The following is a 19,101-nucleotide window of genomic DNA, read 5'->3' as shown; positions in this document are numbered from 1 at the left end:
TAGCACCTGCTGGAAATTTGAAAATTCTGGATTTTTGAAGCCAGGAAAGTATACAGCCTGGTGCTACCTGGATAGCCAGAAGCAGGGCAGGGGGAAGCTTGCATGCAGCAGCTGTCGCCAACCACCACCCCATGCTGCCACTACTCCCTCCCCCTGCCCTCGCTCTGTGACTGGCCGCCAGGGGTACACCGGTCAAAAAATGTTGAAAACCCGTGATGTAGTGTATTTTTAAAAAGTGCTGATTTTTTGAGAATTCCAGAATTTTGAAAACTGGATTCATGATGTTATACTGTAGAATTCCCAGCAGTTAATTTCCAGCCTGTACTTTAAGAACACTGAACCAAAGAACAGTGAGAAACATAACAGTTAATTGGTTAATTATTAAACCAATGTTGTTACCTCTCAGCTCTATGTTCTTGGGAACACTGGCACAGTATGCAGCCTGTCTGACTCACAAAGAACTCTCCCCCGCCAGCCTGAACAAGAACTGATTTAGAGGAAGGACTTACAAAAGACAAGGAAGATGCCGTGGGAGACGCACCTAAACCCCTCCAGACAAAGTTGATAGGAGTGAAGCAACTCCCCTGGCTTCATTTGCATCAGAGATGGAACTGGATGACAACTCATTTAAATGGGAGATGGGACAGGCATGCATCTTCATTAGCATTCAATATGGAGAACAGAGATTCCAAGGCAAGGACCGCACTGAATTCTGGGATCAGAAAAGCAGGGGAGCACTGCATGATGGGCAATCCTTGCTCCAAATGCTAATCAACCCACATCTATACACACCCAGCTCAGCATTTATCAGACCAATTCTAGTAATGACTCCTCTACTGATATCCAAAACACTGAATCTGGCTGTCTGTATTGTGAGCTCCCTCAGAGTAATGTCACCCATAGCCAGGAGTGATCAGTTCCTATTATCCAACATCTGAGCTATTGTTTACCCATAAACAAACCTAATGTCCTCTACAAAACCCCTAACCAAGCTCAAGTTTCTGTCCTGATGCTTGGATCCAAAACTGCACCAGTTCTACTCCTTTTCTGCCTGGAATCCCTCCACTGATTGTGCTGAGGACTCTGCCTGTCCGCAAGCTCCAACAATACCTGGGAACCTCAACCGGTTCAAGCTTCACTGAGTGGTGAGATCCCAACTTTCTCTCTCTCCGACTCCAGGAACCTGACTTTTATCCTCTTATTCCAGGCAAAGCTTTTTAAACCTGACTTTTGCTTTCTCACTCCAGGAACAGCTTTCTAGACTGGACTTTTGCGGATTACTGTCTCTCCCTCTCTCTCTCTCTGCCTCTAGGAACCTGACTCTTATTCTCTTACTCCAGGCACAGATTTCTAAACCTGACTTATGCTAATCAAACTCGAGCTAGACTTCCCCAAAAACCTAACTGAAACTATGTAAAATTATAATTGTTTATTTGTCTCTCTCTTGTATGGCTATTACTACTGGTATCATCATAAGTTCATATACCTGGCAATAAATAACTTTTATTGTCAAGCTGGCTGCTATACTTTCTCACTGAACCTCATCTACTCTTTCTTCACCTTGACCTCCCCATTTGCTCTGTAGCAATGCTTCTTTTACCTAAGCCAAAGCTCCCTGTAATGCCCAAAACCACAGTGGGGTCTGCTCATCTAGGGGGTTACTACTAGGGCCATTGTGACAAGAGATTATGACATGCTGATTTTTGAGGCGCATGAGGGTATCAGCTGAAAGTGCTGATTGGACCCAGCCTGCTCAGATATACTCTGTTAGCATGTGTCTAACTGCACGTATTATTGTCCTACTGAAATAAGGGATGAACTGAGTTCAAGGCACATGAGGGTGTCAGCCTCTCAATCCTGAATAGTTCGGCCTGACTCAGATGTACTATGTTAACCTGTATGCTTGTGTCTGACTGCATTTTATTGTTGCCCTGATGAACCAAGTTCAAGACATATGAGGGTGTTAGCCTGTCAATGCTACATAACCCAGCCTGGCTCAGGCATGTCTTGTTGATCTGTGTGTGTATGTGTGTACATGTGTTTGATTCAGGGGTTGGAAGAACCCAGCCCCATTGAACTGAGTCCTGCAAGATAGCTCCAGTGGGGGTGAGGACTTGCAGAAGGAAGAGATACAGCTCCCTATAGAAACACAAGTAACACAAGCAGCACATTGACAGAATTACAGAGACCCCCAGCAACGTACCCCTAATAAATGAGCACACCCCAAAGTGACGGGCAAATCTGGTAACAATGTGTGTTTTACAACTATCTTTCTCACAATTTCACTCATTTCTTTTTTTACCCTCTTCATCCCCAGTAAACATAGGCAAAAGACTGTCAGACTTCCTTTTTCCTATAATAAATAGATATGAGCAGGCTATTTAGATTAAAGCGCATACTACATAGTCTGAAAATACTTTTCAGCAACATTACCTAATGATAATTTTGCAATTTCTTCAAAGTCATCAACTCTCTCAACATTTTCAAGGGATTCCTTAACTTTTGCAGCTTCATTTGAATATCCTGGACGGTTGTACGTAACATCTGCTGACTTCGATTTATCATGTTCCTTGGACTTGGAGGAGGAAAAAAAAGTCTGTTATATTAAACTGGGATGATTCATTTCTTGGTATTTTATTTTTCCTTTAAAAAAAAAAATCAAACTAATACTGATACTGGAAAGAGAATTTCATCACTACGCCTCTTGTAGATCAAGAGTAGAAAGCCTGCAAGACACTGGGAGAGTATTTCTGGAGGAACACTGCACTTTGTTTAGGACTTTCTATCTAGTCAAGCTTCCACATTCATTTTCTCTGGATTGGAATTCAGGATTAGGAAATGAATTAGAAGATCTGTTCTGAGAACTTTGTTTGGTCTGAGAGTCTATTTGGGGCGATTTTATTTATTTATTTATTTTTAATCCTGATTCTGATTCTCCTAACCTCAGAAGAGAAAAAGGATACAGAAATAAAATGGTCATGTGTGAGACACAACCTCTCTTCACAGCTTCCTGTGATAACTTTCCTTGGTGAAGAACTTTTTATAATCATCACGCTTCTCCGGGCTGTGACTTGGTACCCCTCGGAGCAACCTAGCTCCCTGAATCTCAGTTTGGGTCTGGAACAATTCTTAGGGTATGTCCATACCACTTCTACAACACTCTTGAGAATAACAAGGAGAAGTACACCTCACCCAACCACTCCTATGCGTCAACTCCAGGCATGAGACAGCCAAGAAGCCCTGTGTCACAGGCCAAGTCAGATCCTCCCCACCCCTCCAACTGCAACACCCCACAAACTTCCTTATATGGGAAGAGGCCATGGGTGAGGAGCTGACATGGACGTGGGTGGGTGGCAGCTTCAGCAGAGGCAGCACAGCCGGGGCCCCAGCTGCCACCAGCACTCTCTGGCTGCCCTTGTATCCCGAGGACGGGCTAGACCTGCTCCTTGGCTTCAGTGTCAGTGGCCTGGATGCAGAGGCAGTGGATTGACAGAAGCTGCTGCTGGGCGTGGGGGGGGCAAAATGGGGACTTGGCAGCAGGTGTGACTGCCTACCTTCACCACTGCTGGGGCCTTCTTGCTGCACCAGGGCTGTACTGTGGATCCTCCCCACTGCTGCTACCCTGCCAGGCGTGCAGGCCTGGGGGGCCTGGAGGTAGCTCTGAGGCAGCAGCAGAGAGGAGCCCTAGGGGCAGCAGAAAGGGCTTAGCAGGAATGAGGGAGAGGTAACCACATTAGCAGGAGATGTGAATAGGCTGCTTCCTCTATAGTTAATGATGCTATTTAGGTCAATGATACATGTACAACACTCTTAAAAGAGAAACTGAACCTTCAAAAGGAAAGGTCCTTTAATTTATAATGGCAACAAGGCGGTCTCTAGCAACCCTTTTATTTCCTCTGCAAGGTATATGTGAATGGATGAGATTTATTCTTAGTAAAAACTTTTCAGTCCAAGGCAAAGATATAAAAAAAAAAAATATTAAAGACTTACTGCCATACCTGAATTAAAAATAACGAACTCGCCTCTTTAGTCCTTTTCTTATCTTGTTCCATTTCATATTCTTCCTTAGACCTCCTGACAAAATAGACAAAATACAGTGTAGAATATTCAGGAATCTTCAAAATAACGTGATTTACATTCATTTAGCACTGCCAAATCAGAGGACAAACTTGGCATGATAGCCATAGAATCATAGAGAAGCAGGGCTGGAAGTGACCTCCAGAGGTTATAAAGTTCAACTCCCTCCCTGAGATAGGATCACCCCTATCCAAAACATCCTATATAATCCACCCTCTGAACTCTACACAAGACTACCTTCAACCCTGATACAACATAGACCTAACATCCTAACCTGCCATGGATAAAAGTGAACCACAGCAGCCAATATCCTGGTTCTATGAAATACTGTCAATGTATGCTCTAGAGTAGGGGTTTTCAACCTTTTTCAATCATTGTACTCCCAGGCAGCTGGACGCAGAGCAGTGTACCCCTGGCTGTGGGGCGGGGCGGAGGCATAGCATGTGACAGGACACCGAGCGGGGGAGGGGGTGGCACGCAGCTGGATGCAGAGCAGTGGCAGCAGCCTCATGCGAGCTTCCCCTGCCCTCCATGTCTGGCCAGTCACCCCCACAGGGCAGGGGAAGCTCACACATGGCAGCTACCCTGGCATACCCCTTAGAACCTGCTCAAGTACCTGCAGGTGTACATGTACCCCTGTTGACAACCCCTGCTCTAGAGATCCTGGATATATGGCTACACCCCCTGCTACAAAGGAAGGAAAAAAATCCCACAGTCCATACCAATCTGACCATGGAGTTAAATTCCTTCCTGACTCCAAAATGATGACTGGTCAGACCCTGAGCGGAGAAGAAAGACCTTCTAGCCATTAATCTCTGGCTTTAGTCCCAGCAGGAGCACTGGCATACCCCAATCCAAGTTCTTCCCAGTCTTGATGCAGCCAACACCCAATATTTTTGAGGGAGACTTAAGAACACCCTGACATATGTAACAAGGGGAGTGGGAGGGGGCAACTAGCAAAGCTCACAAGCATAGAAAATACTCATATTGGAACATAAGCATAGATTATCCCTAACCAGTGGCTGTCCAACCTATTTTTGAACACCTCCAATGATGGAGAGTCCATAACTTCCACAGCCAGTCTATTCCACTGCCTTGCTATTCTAACAGTAAAGAAGCCTTTTTTCCAGGTATCCCAGCTAAATTTACTTTGCTGCAACTTCAAGCCATTCTGTAGCAAGACAGAAGAGCTGCTTCCCCTGCCCTTCCTTCTGGCAGCCCATCAAGTATTTGAAGACTGCCATCGTGTCCCTTTTTTGCAAGCTGAACATGCCTAGCTCCTTCAGCTGCTCCTCATATGACTTGCCTTTCAAGCCCTTGATCATCTTTGTTACCCACCTCTGGACCTTTTTGTAACTTTTCCACATCCTTTTTAAAATGTGGCACCCAGAACTGCACACAGCACTCCAGATCTGGCCTAACCAGTGCTAAGCAGTGAAGTACTATCACCTCCTGTGTCCTGCACCTAACACTTCTCGTGATCCAGCCCAAAACCACATTCACCTTTTGTGTGGCTATATCATGCTGCAGGGTCATATTGAGTCTGTAATCTATCAAGACTCCCAAGTCCTTTTCCACAGTGCTGCCATCCAGCCAGATGTCACCCTTTTCTTATTTGTATGTTTGATTATTCTTCCCAAGGTGTAGTACCTTGCATTTGTCCACGCTGAACTTCAAACTGTTAGCACTAGCCCAACTTTCCAATCCACTGAAATCTTTCTGAATTGCGCTCACATCCTCCAACATGTTCATAATTCTTCCCAGCTTCATGTCATCTGCAAACTTGCTCAGGAAGCTTTCTATGCCAGCATCCAAATTGTTAATAAATGTACTGAACAGCACCAGGCCCCGTTGGACTCCACTTGAAACCGCTTGCTACTCTGACATGGACCTATTAATAACTACTCTTTGTTTAAGCCAGTTATCTATCCGTCTTGTAGTAGTTTTATCTATCCCACATTTCTTCAAATTGGTTATTAGAAAGTCATGTGGGACCTTCTCAAAAGCTTGGCTGAAGTTCAGAATCACTATATCCACAGCATTCCCTTTATTGATCCAAGTAGTTACTTTGCCAAAGGAGGAGACCAACTTTGTTTGACATGATTTGTTTTTCATAAATCCATGCTGGCTGCTTGTGATCTTCAATATGAAGTGATTTTTTTTATAATGATTTAGCACTGCTAAATCAGAGGACAAACTTGGCATGATAACCCCAAATTCCCAGTCTCCAAACAGCTTTGATTATTTCAAATACAAAACAAAAACTGCAATACTGGTCCTGATAAACAATGGGCCTCATTTCCCCCCGTGCAGGAAACTCTTGTTTTAAGTTAATTCCTGGGAATTCTTCATTCAGATGGTAGAGTGAGTGACAAAAAGGAGATGTTTCTTCTTTTATAAGTAAAAGGAGAAATATCCAGAAGGCAGAAAATATATAGTGCCCCTTGCCTTCATCTGCTTTTGAGTATTACTTGGTCTCTTCCATGATCATGATGCCATTAGCCAGCCCCTGAGGGTTGGGGGCAAGGGCTCCCTTAAACAGAGATGGGAACTATCACACCTTAATGAAAACTGAGCCTACTAATGTCTGCTGGTTTTATTTATGCAACTGGGATTTTTTGGGAAGGAACAATAATCTAGAATAACTACATTGGCTCCCTACTCCCAAAACTCCACTGTCCTACAACTCAAAAGAAGCCCCTCCACGAGAATTACAATGAAGCTGTGGAAAAGAACAAAACCTTCTGCAAAAGCAAAATTCATTCTTTCTACATGCACAGGCTGTTCTATATGCTGGGACTGCAGGGTGCTCTGACAATGCAGAAGCTGAAAGCTGAACTAACAAGCTGATTGTCTGAGCCGTTGTAGCATACTCAAGGTGAGCTCAGAGGAACAGGGCCTAGGTAGTGCTCCAGTTGCCAGCAACCCCAGGCTGATGAAACAGCCCCTTGGAAACAATTTTTCACTGATGAAAGTTATGGCTGACTTCAGGATGCTCAATGTTTTGATTCAGTAAATGTTGTACTTGGATTCTCTCTTAATTAGAACTTTGAAAAGCACATTTATGCCACCTAGTAGACAAAGAAAATGCTCACGTAAAATAAACATGAGAATTGTTATTTCTTATTTTGTAAAAATGATTAGGTAGGATATCAATTTTTTACCTTAAAACTTCCCTCAGTATTTTCATTTCTTGCTGTTCAATTTCAGTAAATATATCAGAGCCATCTGTCAAACAGCCAGGTAGTACACCTATAAAAAACAAAAACTGCAGAATTCCTGCATTATTTGGGAGGGGAGGGGGGATTTCCACTCCATCTAGCACCCTTTCCTCAGCCAGAGAAAGGAAGGCAAGGGAAAATTACTTACCTACAATGCTACTTTTCAGAAGTGACACAAAAAAAATTGATTCCTTAGCATAAGCTTCCCAACAACACTCCAAGCACATCTACATATATATATTAATGCACATTAATAAACTCCAGTGCATGTCCTGCTGGAGTTTTTTGCTCCCAGGTACTGCATTTATATATGTGCCTGGGACTACAGCACACTGAGCCAGGTCAGAGAAGCTCCAGCTGGCAGGGGACCCAGGGCATCAGCCTGCCATTTCAGGGCCGCTCCAACTTGGTTCAATGTGCTATGGAGCAGCTGGCTGGGGCACAAGGGTGCTTCAGTGCAGGGCTAGCCAGTAGGCAGCCCTCTCACTAAAGCAACCTCATGCCCCAGTCAGCTGGGTTAGTGTCTACACATGTGTTGCACCTCATGAAAAAACTCCACAGGACAGTACTTGTATTTACAAGTACTAACCTACTGTGGGGTTTTAGTTTCCTGTGGCCTAACAGGGCTGCACATATAGACACCAAGATCTGTACTGCGGAGCTAATTAGATAACTCAGCAATAAATGTCTTTTGTAGACATACCCTCTGAGTGCTAAAGTTTTGAGTCTCAAGGAAGCGGAAGAGCAGGCAAAGCAAGAAGTACATGCTTCAGTGACCATCACAGGCCATCTCCCCAAGCTATAAGAACCCATAGCTTCCTCAGAAACCAGTTTCTTAGCTCTTTGGTTGGTGACACTCGTAAGTAACAAATTAACCACACTGAAAATTCGCAGTTAGTAAAACTAACTGCAAAAGGCAACATAAAAAGATAAACCCTAAGTCTGAAAAGGGGGGTAAAAATCCTATCGGAAAGATATCGGCAGAGAAATAAATTGCAAGTAATCTTATCTAAGGAATACGAAAATACAGGGGAGTAGATCTAATGGCCCACGAGTTTCTTTCCAATCCTATGTTCTCTAAATACTGGGATATTATGACAATGAAAGTTACAAAAGACCATAAAAAATGAATTATTCTGTAGTGCAGTTGGATCATGTGTAATAAATATGGCATGGGGTCACACACAGAATAATAAGAAAAAAAAGAAAGACAGAATTGCTACCTATTCAGTGAATGTTATTCATTCGGTGCACTGAAAGAAGCAGATAACTGTAGAAAAAATATGATGCAATCACGTGAAGACTATATCATAATGCAAACACACAAGGGGACCAAATTAAGCCTGCACAAACAACCTTCATTCTAACATTTAACTTTGTAAGTATGACTTTGAAATGTGTATGTCCTTCTGCTGCAGTTCAATTTATGTTGCATAGGTATGTGTCTAAGTGTGTATGTCTACACACGCTCCTATGGCACTGTCGTTACTGTTCCGTTATTTAGTACTTCCGAAAGAAAGTACTAAATGATGGCAAAGTAACAGCTCATACTACAATGTCAGCGGGGCACATGCTTATTTCTAGCAGCTATGTCACCATAGCAATGCACTATACCGAGGGAGCGTGTCACTACAGCGACACAGATGTGGTGTCACAGTTTTTGGCCATAGCATGTTGCTACAGTGACGCAGCATCATGTATATTTGCATACTGTGTTGTAAATAAAGAATATTAAAAAACCTTATATTTTTGTTTATCTTTTGTGTCCCAATCTATATTCTAAACTAGTTCCTTTATGATGGTTTAAAAAGACAGACAACTGATAGCAAACAGAAAACAGCCCTAGCAACTCTCCCTCAACATATACAAGGCACTGCACTTGGAGAAACTGGACAACTACAACCTATACCACTTCTGCCTTGGGCAATTCTGCATGGAGCCATGCTCAGCTCAGCTACAGCTGAGAACAGAGCCTCCACCTAATTTCCTGCTGCCTCTTCTTACTAATCTTCTCAGTGGATAAAAAATGATTTAAAAAATTGGGCTTGTTATTTGAATTAGAATGTATTTGATTTAATCATTTTTTAAAATTCAAGATGCTTTTAAAAATAATATATAAAGATAGTTTTAATTTAATATATGTTAAATCTCAGAGATATCATCATGGAATAGCGATTAGTATATTCTATTTGACACAATATATTCATGTAACCTTTTTAGAAGTTTTTTAAATAGGTCACAACAGGCCATGGACTATATTAGGGGCCCAATCTTATGGCGTTCCCAGAGGCTTCTCTATAGATTAGTAAAGATTAAAGAAAACCACTCTACCCAATGGGACTCAGTGCTCAGTCTAGAAGATCACATTAAGCATCTCTGTGTGATGCGTAGTTTCATTTCTCATGCTGTAGACTTGTCTCTCCAGAGATCATAGACAGGCAAGGTCCTTTGGGTAGATGTGATATCTTTTATTAGACCAGATAAATAGTTGAAAAAATATTCTTTGCAAGCTTTCAGGCACAAATGCCCTTCTTCAGGCATAGGGAGAGTTTGTTGTCTCCAGAGATAACATCCTTGTTAACAGCAGTATATGAAGATGAGAGATAACAGACCTGATTACCCACCCATCAGCCCTACTGTCTCTCTGCAAGTTTATGTACACACAGTCAAGCCCTTTACCTTTCTCTAAAAATGCAAAGTTTCAAGAAGTTAAATGAGTAAAGGATATCCAACAACAAGAATGTACTGTTTGTAGAAATCAGTGATTAAATCTAGGCTTCCTGGCCAGTGCTTTAAGTCATGATTTAAATCATGCTGCTTTCCTTTTCACAGGTATTATTTTAATGCTGGCTTAAAATGTGGAATTTCAAAGTAATTTAAAAACTAATGCAATTAATATTTCTCCTATGTATCCTCATGGTTAAGAAAAAAAATCAGACATCTTTCTAAATGATTATATGCAATTTTTCTGAATAAAATCAGAAAACTTACACATGCAATCCTCTGCTATAGACACAGCAAATAGGAAGAAGGAAATTACTAAACTTTGAGATTCAGGAAAGCTTGAGCTTGTTGAGATAAAAAACTGAGAGAAGTGCCTGGAAGATAATCATGCTCAAATTACTGAGTATACACAAATATATTGAAGAAAGAGGGTGACAAAATAATATCTGAATGTGCATCCCCTTGAACACAACTTGCTGTGCAGCTACGTAGAGAGGTTTGAGAATATAGTAAGTGTAAGCACAAAGGGAACTTGCTGCTCTGCAAATCCATTAGTCTTTATTCTATATGGAGTGAGAGTGTGGCCAGCTTGACAATGGTTGCTGTATTCCAGATAACAATCATGTTGCACCCAGTTATAGGTACTGTTATAATACCCCACACTGATCTGCACAATTCTTAAACTAAATTAAATTTAGATTTCATAAAATAGTCTAACAGGCTTTGGCTAACTTTTATTTCCCTTTTAAAAGCTATGATTGACAGAACCAGTTGTAGAGTAAGGGTGAAATCCTGGCCTGGAAGTTTTGCCATTGACTTTAATTGAGCCAGGATTAAATTAAATTTTACCTTACTTGTCCAGATTACATAGCTCTCAGAACAGCTGAAAAGATGCACAAAAAACAATAAATTCTCATTTATTACTTCTTACCATTTCTCTCTTTAATGACTCTAATGGCTTGCAACTGCATTTCAATATTTTTTTGTACCATCATTTCTTTGAAGAGTCTAAAATCTTCTGCTGCCAGTACAGGTTGCAAAATGACCTGTGGGGGAAAAAACTAAGAAATTAACAGAAACCCAACTGATCATTTCAAAATAGCCCAGATTTCAAAAGGTGTACTTCAAGATAGCAAGAAACAACATCTTTATATTGTCTCTACTTAGAAACATTTTTGTGTTATCTATCACCTAGAATAAACACTTACTGTTGATACAACACCAACAACTTTGGGGAGGGGGAAGAAACAAGCAGCTGAGGATGAGGATTGGATTTACCGATATGGAAAACAAAAAACTTCGTCTGTCTGAGGTTGTTCAAAATTCACCATCTGATTTTCTGTTTTCTATATGCATTTTAAAGTATTATTTTATGGTTCTAGTCCTGTTACTTTGTGCTGGTGGACCGTCAACCCTAAATAGTTCCCTGAAACAGCAGAATCTAATTAATTTATTTGTAAAATGGAATGGTGCTGTTTGGTTTGAGAGCCTAATAAGACTGAAATTCTGCAGCATTGCCAATCCCACCGTGCCAAAAATCATGAGATGAACTCTTAAAAAAAAAAAAAAAAATCAAGAGATTGCCACATATATCATGAGATGCTATTTTTGAAGTATGTGTGAGGTTGGGGGGTGGTATTTGTGAAGATGTTGGGGGCTGTGGGTGTGTGTGAGGTTTGGAGCCCAGAGAAGGGGGTCCCCACACACCCTGGCAGGATGCAGGGTACTATGGGTGTGGAGTGAGAAGCAGCAGCAAGGTGGGGTGGGCTGTGGCTTGGAAGTGAGAAGCAGACAGAAAGACTGACACAGAGCCAATGACAGACACACAGACAACATCCAGCTGGTAAGTGCAGGGAAAGGGACTGGACGGAAGTGGGGGTGGTGGGGAGGGAAGGGACATGGTGGGGGCAGATTAAGGCCCCAGAGGGAGGAAGGGAGGGAGTGGGGGAGGAACAGGAATAAATGGGGCCCCAGGACTGAGGCAGGTTGTCCGGAGGTGTGAGGGAGGGGCATCGCCCCCCCGCAGTAGTGTACACCCACGGAGGAGGCATGGGGCCACGTGCCCCCCCACAAGGTAGAGGTGAGCTGGGGCTCTGCACCCTGCTGCCTTGCCCCAGGAGCTCAGCTACATGATGCCATTGCCGCCTCCCAGGCTGGTAGGAGACATGGGGCACACTGGCACATAACCTACCTGCCCAGTGGCAGGAGGCACACTAGGGTCATGCAGCTGAGCTCCTTGGGCAAGGCAGCAGGGCACAGAGCCCCAGCCTACAACGGTTAGCCTGCCTCTGCCCTTCCACCTCTGGAGGACCCGCCCTGGACCCAGGTCCCCATTCATCCCTGCCCCTGCTCCTGCCCCACTCCCTCCCTCGCCACAGAGGCCTCGATCTCGCCCCCCCCACCCTTCCCCCAACCCTTTCCCTCTCCCTTCACCCCTTTTCCTCCACTTACCAGCTAGGAAAATCCAGAAATCTGAGGGTTGGTTTGGGAGATTGTGAGTTGCAGCTATTTTGACTTTGAAATCCTGAGTCTTGTGACAGTATTACAATAGTTGGCATTACTGATTCTGTCTAACATGTACACTTTTTAATAGTTTCAGCCACCTATTCTAGCTGTGATGAAAAGCATGTAAAAAATAAAAAAGGAAAAATAAAAATAAAAATAAAAAGCTGATGGTCTCCTAGGGCAGTGCTCTGAATTTTTAAAAGACCTGGATTTTATTTTAAAGTGAAATCCTGCACCCTTGGAATAGATAGCAAAATTCTCTTCCCCTTCCCCACCCCACTCGCTCAGTATTTTCTTCCTCCAGTTCAACAGAAGCCAGGTACACAGGCAACATCCCCTGACATTAGGGAAAGGGAATGCTCAGAAGTGGGATTAAGGAAAAGCCACTCATTTCTCCATGGCTGATGAAAGAGCTAGTACTTTGAGTCATTACATCTTTTACTAAATGGGAACTAGGCATTTTTTTGCAGAATTATACTGGGAAGACAAATAACACTGGGGCAGGTGGTCTGCAATATAAAGCCAGGGTAGGATGCAGTAGTAGCAAGATGTACTTTGTAGCAATTTTTATATGGGCTCGAAACATACAGAACAGGTTAAAGGTGACAGAAATTAAAGTTCTCTCTAAGGTACACAGAACTCTAAAGGACAGGACATAAATAACTCTAGCTTTAAAAAAAAAAAACAAACAAACCGGGAAGTACCTGGACTATATCTACTGTCTTCTTTCTAACAGTAACTAAGATACGACTATATGTTAGCTGAAGGACTAAAGTGTCTGGTATTTCCTCTTCATGCTACAGCTGAATTTAGATGTTGCTATTTAATAAGCTTTCCCAAAATACAATTGTGCAGATCTGTAAATAGCATCGAGGATGATATCAAAGTCTCAAGAGAAGAGTGGATGAAGACCACTTTGCCAAATGCTAAATCCAATTTGGGGAGACTTCAGAAACTTCATAGTGGTTTGTAGATATGTGGAGAGAGCTCCGAGTAGACTCTTTACAGATGCCTAGGAGACATGTTTCTCTATAATGCTGCAAATGCTTCTTGGGTTCTTGTGGAGAATGTTTTAATAATCATATCAAAACACAGCTTGGCTATTTGGTAGCCTGGAAAGTCACTGAGTAGATATCACCAGACCCTGCATTCTCTCCACTATGACTAGACAGAGAAGAGGATCTCAGTGGTTCCCTCATTTGTCAGCAGAAAGCCAAAGCAAGTCTTAAGTCCAGGAAATGGAGCTTGCCCTCCTGAATGTGCAAGGTTTTTGCATATGGGGTGGGATACCGTATCAAAGGCCTTCCTGAAGTCCAAGTATACGACATCCACCCCTCCTCCTGCGTCGAGGCGTTTTGTGACCTGGTCATAAAAAGAGACTAGATTGGTCAGGCACGATCTACCTGCCACGAACCCGTGCTGGTTTCCCCTCAGCATAATTTGTCCTGCCGGGCTCTCACAAATGTGAGCCTTGATGATTTTCTCAAAGATTTTGCCAAGGATGGAGGTGAGACTGACTGGCCTATAGTTACCCGGGTCCTCCTTCCTCCCCTTCTTGAAAATGGGAACCACATTGGCCCTTTTCCAGTCCTCCGGGACTTTGACCCTGTGCGCCACGAGCATTCAAATATTCCCGCCAGTGGCTCTGCAATGATGTCGGCCAGTGCCTTCAGTACCCTCGGATGGAGCTCATCCGGGCCTGCCGACTTAAAGGCATCCAGTTCCTCCAAGTGACCCTGCACCACCTCAGGGTCCACGCATGGAAGTCTGGTGCCTTGCTGCTGCCTCCCTACACTCCCAGTGAGAGACTTGTCATGCCTCTCACTTAGGAACACTGAGGCGAAGAACTCGTTGAGGAGTTCAGCCTTGTCCCCTCTGTCCGTCACCAATTGTTTCTGCCCATTTAGCAGGGGTCCTATTCCTCCCTGGGCCTTCCTTTTACTCCCTATATATCTAAAAAACAATTTCTTATTGTCTTTTACTTGGGTTGCCATCCTCAGCTCCATGGTAGCTTTGGCCTGTCTAACTGCCTCCCTACAAGCACAGGGAAAAAAAATGGAGAGTGGGTATGCTGGTTTAGGGTGGTGTTTCATGGTCACCTGCAGCAGGAATCTGGGGTGTGTCTGTAAGAATATTTTATCTTGATGGAAAATTGCATAGGGCCTAGGACATGGATCTCACCTGCCACTTCTTGTCAAGCAATCAAGGTCATCTTCATTGACATATGTAGCAAATTACACAAATGACAGTAGATCAAATGGTGGCTTCATAAAAATAAGGAGGACTACACTGGTCAGATCTTTCAAGTTTTTAAACCAAGTGCTGTAGGAAAACACCACCTGCCCAGTACCGGTGAGTGGTAACCCAAGATGACTGCTAAATAGAATTTAGCCAAGTGTTGGGGATTGGTTGCTCTCGGTTTCAACTCCAGAAGAGGTGAGGTAAGGTGATATCTTTTGTGGGATCAACTTGTATAGTTGGGAGAGAGAGGAAATAAGCCTTGAGGTTTCAAACATCACAAGTTGGAAAGCAATTATAATCCAAGCCAAGTACATCTTAGAACAATTGCTTTAGTTTAACCTAATTACCTTAATGCATTTTACCACTTGGAAAGTAAGCAACTGTGAAGAAAGAGAAGTTAGCAGAGGGAGTTTCAGGAGTCAGGATCATTAACAAGCCCTCAGCTAGCACTGGTCACCTGGACAAGACTGGCTGCAGCTGCCTGAGAGCCCCCAGGTGGTCCTCAAACAAATGCTTATGTGAAGCTGCTACATATAGGCAGCAGCCCTGGTAGCGCTCAGTGGGCTTTCAACCTGTTTAGCAGCTGATTCCTTGTTGTGATTTCTCTCAAGTCTGGCTCCCTGAAATACTGTCTGTTTCCTAGTCTTAAGCTTTTTTTCTGCATCCCTGCCTACATGCTGGCCTTTAGACTTAAGGCTTGTGATCTCTGGTTCTTAGATTTCCCAGGCTTCTGCCCTTACCACTAAATCCTGCCCCCCTTCCACACCCTGTCTGAGTCTTGCCTGTGACAGGGAAAGGCAAGAGGTAAGTTAAAATAAGCTAAAAACCCTATCACTTAAGTCTATGGCTCTAGGTGACCAGTAAGTTATGAATTTATTTTCCCAGGTCAGTCCTATAACCTACCTATTGTGTAGGTGTAAGCAATGTAGACAAAAGGGGGCCCTAAATTGAAGTGGTGGGTTTTAAAAAGCACCGCCTTAGGGATGATTAACCCCCTCCTCCCCCCATGCACACACCCCGCTGACTTATCTTCCTCTCTGGTGGGGAGGGGAAGATGAGCTGCCAACGAGGGAAGCGGTCCCTGGACTGTGGGGAAGGACTGGTGCTTCCCTCCCTGGCAGCTATGCCCCCCACACACAAAGGTAGCACCCTCCCACAGGCTTGGGTGGTCCTGGGGGACACTGCAGCTGCAGAGGGAAGCACCAGGCCACCGCACAGTTCAGGCAGGCAGGCTCCAGGGGGAGGGAAAAAAAGATCAGGCTCACTGCTTTTCTTGGGTGTAGCTGCTTTCCTGGGCTACTGTCAGCCTGCCTGCAGGACTTCCTGCAGAGCCATGGAGCTGCACAGAGCCCAGTGCTTTGCTCCACAGCTGTAGAGTTTTAGTCCTCCAAGGACTTTTAGTTTGCTGCATCCCAAGTCATTTAAAGCGCATTACACTGCTGAACTTCCTACAGCGGCTGGAATTAATGCACAATAAGCTGCTGAGGCGTGCAAACACCGACACCATTAAAGCGGTGCAAAAGCATTTAGCCTGCTTTAACGTGTCATGTACACATGCCTCTCATTTCATCTACACATTGCCATGGATGATAGATATTGATCTCCTACTTAGCATTAGGGAATTCACCTTGCCCCAGTAAGATAATCATATCCACTTAAGTGATTTGCTTATCCACTTAGTGAGACAAGTCTACTTAGGGATTTTTCTTGGCAATAGGCAGGATTGTTCCAGACCAGCAAAGATAAGACCATCTGACACCCAGGCTGTGACATGGAAGGTATAATTCAGGTCTGCGTAGAGAATCTTCCATCTGTTGTAGTATAACAGATCTAGGAGGAAAGGGTTTTGAAATAGAAAGTTAAAAGATGTAGATCTTCTGGAACATGAACTGCCTCATGCATACTGAAGCTATTAAGAGCCGGTTGTCAGTCCTGTCTGAACTCTGTAAAGAATTTGGGAATCAGAGATCAGATGGTAAGCATATATTCTATTTGCCTGCATACCACATACACATTTCCTGCAAAAAATCAGCACACCAAAATTGGGGTGCATATCTTAAGCAAGGGAATTTGTTTTTTCGTCACTGTAAAAGGGCAAGTAGCCACTGTGACTGATGGCCACCAAGATGGCTGCTACTTTTCTCTGAGACTGGATGTTTTACTACTGCCCTAACAAGGATATGAGGCCCACTTAGTTACTGTCCTGCAACAGCAGGAAGTTTCTGCTGCCTCACCCAGGCTGTCCTGGGATGCCGCACTTCCTGGTTCTGTTTCCCAGAGGACATGCTGTATGTCAGACAATTGGCCATGACTCCGGAAAAATCTTTTCTTCTATAGTCTGACTTCCACAAAAAACGGGTGCAACTAGCATGCAACAAAATATGGTATCGGCATCATCATCATCAACGTCAAGAAGGCTATGAATATGGTTCATGTGGCTCATGCTCCCCTGGAAAAGATTCAACACTTCTTGTTAATCTGGTCTAAATACTTTCACCCTGGGTTAACCCCAATCCAAAAAGATCACTTGAAGAATGGAGGCCTCAATCACCCACTCACTCAAAGGAAAGCATCTGCCTAGATGGTCTATCTGACTGTTCTGGAATTTAGGTCAGTGTAACACACAAAACTACACCTTAACAAGATTAGTTCCAGAGTTTTGACCATTCTTTGGCATAGGTGAATATATGGTGCTGTCCGTCATGGCCTGTATCAACTGATATGATTTCTGAGTGTTCACTTCAGGCCCAAGAACAGATGAAGAACGCACTGAAGATTTTCAGGCACCTGCAGAGAAGATCCCCTTTTAATACCCGGTTGCCCTAGTAAGAGTACACTGACGCATTGTTTCTCCTGAGCTGGGGAGCTACCATCTTAAGCACTCTGGTAAGTACCCAAAGGGATACTGAAAGCTAAGCATGAAATTAAGTGATTTGCTTGATTGGGACATTAGTTAGTTTTACTCAGGAGCTTATTTTGTAAATAAGTTTTAAAAAGAAACTAATTAAAACCACACAGTTATTGTTAGTTTCCCTTTGCACTATGGTTTTCAAACTCAGTATCCCATGCCATTTTAGTAAATTCTGTCTCCCCTTAGATATCCTTCATATTACTTACAAATTTATACTCTGTCCCTCCTCACAGCCATGTTTATTAAGACCTGTAAATATCAGATGGAAAAGCAATAATTTTTATTCAAAAGGTAATCCTACCACTTTCCCTTATCATTTTTGTTATTCTTCTTTGAGCTCCCTTTAAGTTGATATCAACCAACCATCAAAGAGGGAATGTGAAGTCACTTACACTGTGCAATTAATACAATTTAAAACTTGCTTTTAAAAAAGCAAAAGCCAGGAAACATTTTACATAAAATTTTTGATGCCATAAAGAAATGTGTGTTCAAGTGTTATTACCGCAAATAAAATGTAAGAAATGTGCTAATCATAATTCATACCTTAAATATAGCTACATTACTTTTGCCTGAGAGAGGACTTTAAGATTTCATACCCGTTCTCGTATATTAGTGGAAATATCAAATTAACAGTACACTATCAAAATGTATCCAATCTTTAACAAAAGGAATCATACCTGTGAAGTATGTGATTTTGCAAGAGGAGATGAACATGCTTCTTGAAATTTTTCTTCATTAATTCCAACTTCTTTAAGATAACCGGCTAGCAGTTTCTCAACCTACAAAAAAAGTCTTACCTTTTACTAGCTGCTTCCCCAACAGTAATAGAAATCACCAGGCTTTAAACTTCTCTACCAAACCCCACTTACTTCAATTGCTATGGGGGATAGATCCCAGCTTTTATTTATGGAATGGAGGGAAGGGGTGTAGGCACATGCAGATCCTAGCTTTTATTTCTATACAATTCATATGAAAATCAGTACAATACTATTAAGAAAGTAAGATATAGTTAAAATATTTTTGTTTATACAGTGAAACTTATCTAAGACAGAATTATATGAGACTACCTCTGCTTCTCTCCGTCTACCTCTCTCATTCAGCCAGCCTTTGTAATTCACACACCCACAAAATGGGAAATTATTTTCTGTGATATACAAGGTAAGTCTACAACTGGGCCCTAAATTTCCTTTCCATTTCCCCAGTAAGCTGTTTCTGGCATATGTATGCAACATATGCGTAATTCCTCATAAGGCATGCCAGGACCATATACATTTTCCAGCTTTAGCAAGTTCCCAGATTTTGCATGTACTGTATTAGACAAGGTACACCATATTGTCATGTGTATGTGAAGCATCTTCCAAAAATCAACAGCAGCTTTCCATCACCATATTTGGGAGTCAAGGAAAAGACCACAGTAAAGTC

The 19,101-nt window shown here is 42.9% G+C and overlaps 1 protein-coding gene across 5 annotated transcripts in view; it reads right to left on the bottom strand.

The window, feature by feature from the left end:
• The window catches only part of CFAP36 (cilia and flagella associated protein 36), a 47,486-nt gene that overhangs the window by 16,360 nt on the left and 12,025 nt on the right, over positions 1-19,101 (bottom strand). For all 5 annotated transcript variants that reach the window (XR_016442693.1, XR_016442691.1, XR_016442690.1 and 2 more), the window contains 5 exons: positions 18,357-18,458; positions 10,954-11,068; positions 7,242-7,329; positions 3,999-4,074; positions 2,434-2,575 (listed from right to left, as the gene is read on the bottom strand). Coding sequence is in view for 1 of the 5 variants with exons in the window: in XM_090049805.1 (XP_089905931.1) it covers positions 2,434-2,575; positions 3,999-4,074; positions 7,242-7,329; positions 10,954-11,068; positions 18,357-18,458 (523 nt within the window). In the remaining 4 variants the exon portion in view is untranslated. The remainder of the gene's footprint in view (positions 1-2,433; positions 2,576-3,998; positions 4,075-7,241; positions 7,330-10,953; positions 11,069-18,356; positions 18,459-19,101) is intronic.

The sequence above is a fragment of the Crocodylus siamensis genome, chromosome 1 (genome assembly GCF_052110815.1).
Source record: "Crocodylus siamensis isolate JL-2025a chromosome 1, ASM5211081v1, whole genome shotgun sequence".
In the NCBI taxonomy this organism is placed as follows: Eukaryota; Metazoa; Chordata; order Crocodylia; family Crocodylidae; genus Crocodylus; species Crocodylus siamensis.
The sequence above is the reverse complement of the archived record's forward strand: the minus strand, read 5'-3'. Positions and strand labels throughout refer to the sequence as shown.